Here is a 5,278-nt window from a genome sequence, read left to right as displayed (position 1 = left end):
GCCCGCCCACCCACCACGCCCAGGCCCACTTGCAGGCACCCTCCCAGCAGATGCACTTCCTTAATTTGCCAGGTAAGGCACCACAACGCTAAACACAGGTAAATAAAATATTGTGATGAAAACGGGAATTAATGTTATGGCTAGATATTTTTACAACCATGTCACCACAGATCTTTTTGTCGCTTACGTTTACCAGAACTTTTACCGAGTGTCCAAATTAAGACACGACAGTACGTTGGGTTGCGAATGCACTGGCTGCAGGGGCTGCAGACGTGGGGCGCTGGCGGGGGTGTGGTGGGGGAGCTGCCACTTCCCCATCACACGCCCGACGCCTGCCTACAACCCATGCACACTAAAGTTTCAAAATGACTGAATGTGATTAAAAGTGATTGGAACCGGTAGAAAAATGATTTAAAAATGGTGAATGAATTTTTGGAGGTGACTGAAAGTTGATTTAAAGACTGAAAATGACTGAAAATGTGACGGAATTCCCGTAGTGATTAGTGGGAGTGAGGGACTCCCCGCCCTACAGCCAGTGCATAGACAGTCCAGTGTGAGTGACAAAGAAATCCATGATGACATGGTTGTAAAACCTTTTAGTTGTAATATTCTATTTTTTATCACATTTTTTTTAGTAAAACGTGTGTGACATCCCGTAATTAAGAAGACCGGTTTCCAAGTGATTTCATATCTTTCGCACTTCCGATCCTACACGGTGGAGTACTGGCACTCTTTCCTACACTGATAAACTAAGTGTTCAACTGCTCAACACTTGTAAGTGTGCAACTGCAAGTTGAATACTTGCAACTCCCTAGTCGTACACTTGCAAGTGTTAAGCTCGGTAGACGTGCACTTGCAAGTTTGCAACTCCTCGGTTGCACACTTTCTTAGATTGGACGCTTACTGTGTAGGAAGTGTTCAACCGAGGAGTTGCACACTTGCAAGTGCACACCTACCGAGTTGCACACTTGCAAGTGCACACCTACCGAGTTGCACACTTGCAAGTATTTAACTTACAGTTGCACACTTAGAAGTGTTGAGCAGTTGAACACTTAGTTTATCACTGTATGTGTGTGTTTTTTGTTTTTTTTTAAATTATGGTCACACACTCTTTAGAGTAAATGTGCAGGTTGAACGCGGTGGTAGCCGAGTGCTGCGTGAAGTGTGTCCGGCTCACCACCCTCCTGTCCGCAGACGACGCCGCTTGTGGGGCCGGCGAGGACGCGCTGGGCTCCCCGTTGGGCTCCCCGCTCGGCCCGGGCCTCGGCCCCTACCGGGTGCAGCGGCACGCCGCCAACGTCCGAGAGCGGCGGCGCATGCAGAGGTCGGGTCCCGACAGACCGCCCGTCAAAATGTGAGCCAGGCTCAGTGTTGCCAACTCCCTGTCAAACTCAGGCTCAGTGTTGCCAATAGTAGCCGTCACCAGGTCATATGCGTCGGCAAGGGTCATCACCCATGCGCGAGCTTCTCGTCCAGAGTCTCTAAGTCTGAGCCCTCTCTCAACCCATTTTTCGACGATAATTAAGAAAAACACAGTTTTCGCTTACAGACCGCTGGTCGTGTTTTCAGCCAAAAGTGCAGGATTTGTCAAAAGCCAAATTTCTCTTTCCGATGACCTGGTGACTTCTTGCATGCAAATTTCTGGCAGCGCTGAGCTCAGCACACGGACGTATTTGTAGGATTGTCCCGTATCCTTAGAAACGAGGGGCCAATAACTCCGAATTTAAGCGTACACCTGATTCCCGCCCAAGGAGGAAAGCAAAGTCAGCATGACATCAAAATGACCTTTCAGGTCACTATGGGGGACCATTTTGAGGTCTTAGTTAGTGATGTCAAAATAGTTCCCTACATTGACCTGAAAGGTCATTTTTAAGTCATTTTGATGTCTTGCTGACTTAGCCTTCCTCCTTGGGCGGAATCCATGATTCCCCTTGATTCTCATTAATTCCCGTCGTGATTCTCATTGATTCCCGGTCCGGTGTACACTTGATTCCCAGTGCTATTGCCCTCTCGCTTAGAAATATGTTTTGTAGATATCTATTACATCTGTTTGTTGCTTAACTAATTCACTTGAAGAATAGTTCAATGTTACGAGTACGGTGTTTTTATAGTGTCTGGTAGTCGTTCATTAGAACATAAATAAAGGTGCCCCCACACTAAACGCATTCGTCGTGTTCGCGTTCGCCGTGTCCGCCTCTCTCTTGACAGGGGTTGTCAAGCAGACCGGACTTTCGCCCAGGAAAGCATGTTCTTGACCCCTGATTTCTCAAGATCATTTGCATCAGGGCAATTCAATTTTCATTTGCACCAATGTGATTTGCATTGGGACAAGACAATGTTCTCGGTTTAGCCGAACTCATTTACTTCACTCAAGAACACGATTTTTTGGGTGTTCCGCTATCGACAAGTTGGCGAAGGCTGACATTTGTCTGGGCGGACAGAGGCGGACATACGGCGGACGCCAACACACCGAAAAGCGTTTAGTAAACGCGGTCAGCTTAGGACCCAAAGCGTGCCTGGCATTTAGTTACACATCATGTTTAAACATCTAGATTAAATTTGGATTGTTTTCAGAGTTATGTGTCAGATCTCGCACTTTCGGCGGTCGCCGCCTGCCTGCACCGTGATAGGGATGGTGAGCGATGCCGAGCTGCTCCGGCGCTCGGCCGGGCCATACCAGGTGGCTGATTAACCCCGCACACTTCTGTTGTTAGACTGTACCGCACGCATTATTGCGGGCGGGCTTGCCTATCGCCCTTGTCCACGGCGCCTTACGGGCCGGGTGAGTAGGCAACCCGCCCGCACTCCTGCGTGCGGTACAAGCATACCTACAGAAGTAAGCGGGGTGAATCAGCCACCTGGTATGTGCCGAGCGCAGCGTGATACCATGATGCTACCATATGCTACGCTCGGCACATGCGCCGGCCGATCCTCGGAGCCACTCGGCAGCGCTCACTATGACTTGCGGCCCCCGCGTGTGAGACAGGCGGTGCAGGCAGGCGACGAGCGCCGAAAGTCCGAGTCCGAGCTCTGTTGTGTGTATAGTTGGCGCCTACTGCCGTCGTGAGGCGTGCGGTACCTGGCGGCACCTCCTCAGCCCGCAGGCAGTCGGTTAGGCCGCCCGGGAACACTCGTGCCCACCGGGTTGCCTATCCCGCAGTCCGCGGGCGCGCCGAGGTCGCGTACAGCCCCAGGGCCCCTGGTCAGTCGCGAGGGGTCGACAACTCGTGTTCTCCTGTGTACAATCCTTGACGTACTCCGAATGTACTCCGGGTGTACTCCGTGTACTCCGAGTACTCCGAGTACTCCGAGCGTCCTCCGGGTGAAATTGTGCTGTACTCCGGCTTACTCCGGATGTTTACTGGCGTACTCCTATGTACTCCGGCTCCGGCTTTGCTCCGACGTGTTACTCCAGCTGCACTCCGTGTACTCCGACTCCGACACCGTACACTAAAAAGTCGAGTGGTCGACTTCTCGGCGAGGAGGAAACGACTGTTAAACTTTGCGTCAGCCGGATTACGGATTATCCTCATTACCCTCTGGAGTATCCTCCGAAATTCCGTTGCTTTTTCTCTAAAATTACCCCGGATTACCCTAAAATTTCCCCAGACTACCCCGTTTTTTTTCGAATTTCCTCGGATAACACCCGCCAGATTACCTAACGGCTATCAGCCGGATTACCTTGGTCGTTTTCCCCCTCGCCCCACGGTCAGTCGTAAAGACCGGTTTGTGACTGAATTGGATACATCACCACTATGGTATGTCGTGCTCCCACCCGTCGGTACTCGGCAGTACTCAGCACGGCAGTACATGGTGTGCAACTGAATGTGTTATTATTGTCACAACCGACTCCACAGAACCAGATGTCTAGCAGTAATTAAGTACCTTAGCGTGGAAGTTTTGTCTTGCTATGCCAACCAGTGAGTCTTATGAGCAAAGGTTGCTGCTGCGCATTTGTTTTCAAATAAAGTAGTGATTGGGTTAGTCTCTGTCACGTGTCTGGCTGTAACGAGCTCTAATTACGGACGAGAATCCGCCTCAGGTCGACACCACCGCTCCGACTGACGGAATATTGGCTTTCAGCAGCATCAACTCTGCGTTCGACGAGCTGCGAGTCCACGTGCCCACGTTTCCGTACGAAAAGCGCCTCTCCAAGATCGACACGCTGCGGCTCGCCATCGCCTACATCGCCCTGCTCAGGGAACTGCTCACGGCCGACTGCGACCCACTCACCTACGTGGAGCGCACCCTACGCGGCGACACCCGCACCCCGGGGCCCGACCGCGCCGAATGGAACACAAGCGGTCAGTACAAGCCGAGCCGAGGGGTCGACAGCTAGCTAAGCACACGCTCCTGCACCCACAGGCCACGCACGGGAGCGTGCTCCTCGGGCTGCGGGTAGGGTTCAGATGTGCGGCGCAGGGTAGGGTGGCCCACGGCAAAAAAAAATTATCAGACCGGCGGTTAGATATTAAAGATCGAGATGACCCATGCTGTGGGCATTCCAAAACCGTCCCGTTCGTCCTGATCGGACCCCGGGAACCACTCGCTCAACGTCTTTTCATTTTAACATGGCTTTCTTATGGGCTTTTGGGTGTAAAATCGAAAAGCGACCCTGTAGAGTCAGAAAGTCACCATAGAGCAATATAATTATGAAATTCGTAATCTACGTTGAAAACTGAATCCGGCAATGTACCGTTCGTTACTGTAGCACTCAGTACCCAGATTTGCTGAGCTTTGAATTTTCACTCATTTTTCGAAATATGGAGATTTATGGCAGGTAGCAAATCTGGGTAATAGGTGGTACAGTAACGAACGCTGTATTGCCAGATTCAGTTTTTAACGTAGATTACGAATTTCATAATTATATTGCTCTATGGTGACTTTTTGACTCTACAGGGTCGCTGTTCTATTTTACACCCAAAAGCCCATAAGAAAGCCATGTTAAAATGCAAAGACGTTGAGCGAGTGGTTCCCGGGGTCCGATCAGGACGAACGGGACGGTTTTGGAATGCCCACAGCATGGGTCATCTCGATCTTTAATATCTAACCGCCGGTCTGATAATTTTTTTGCCGTGGGCCACCCTAGCGCAGGGGGTGCAGGGAGCCCCCTCTCCTCCTCCCCGCTACCCTCCGCCGCAGCCGACTGACTCCGAAGAGCCCCTCTCCTATACCTTCCGTATAGCTCCGTCCTTGTCGTACTTATGGGGCAGCTCTCCTTGAGCGCTCTTCGGAATCAGTCTGCAGTGCGTCGAGCGTCGTGGGTGTGGGCGAGGGG

General features: G+C 51.4%; 1 protein-coding gene across 2 annotated transcripts in view; it reads left to right on the top strand.

Annotated features, from left to right (window-relative positions):
• Nucleotides 1-6: 6 nt before the first annotated feature.
• Nucleotides 7-5,278, top strand: part of LOC113208030 (helix-loop-helix protein 13) — an 11,367-nt gene continuing 6,095 nt past the window's right edge. Inside the window, exons 1-3 of one of the 2 annotated variants that reach the window (XM_052266279.1) lie at nucleotides 7-72; nucleotides 1,195-1,354; nucleotides 4,087-4,304. In XM_052266279.1, the coding sequence (XP_052122239.1) occupies nucleotides 51-72; nucleotides 1,195-1,354; nucleotides 4,087-4,304 (400 nt within the window). In that variant the 5' untranslated portion in view covers nucleotides 7-50. Of the gene's footprint in view, nucleotides 73-1,194; nucleotides 1,355-4,083; nucleotides 4,305-5,278 lie in introns of both variants that reach the window. The other variant, XM_052266278.1, reaches the window with a different exon arrangement.

This window comes from Frankliniella occidentalis, unplaced genomic scaffold, assembly GCF_000697945.3.
Source record: "Frankliniella occidentalis isolate FOCC.00 unplaced genomic scaffold, Focc_3.1 Scaffold36, whole genome shotgun sequence".
Lineage (NCBI taxonomy): Eukaryota > Metazoa > Arthropoda > Insecta > Thysanoptera > Thripidae > Frankliniella > Frankliniella occidentalis.
Note: the sequence above shows the minus strand (reverse complement) of the source record. Positions and strands in the feature narration are given on the sequence as shown.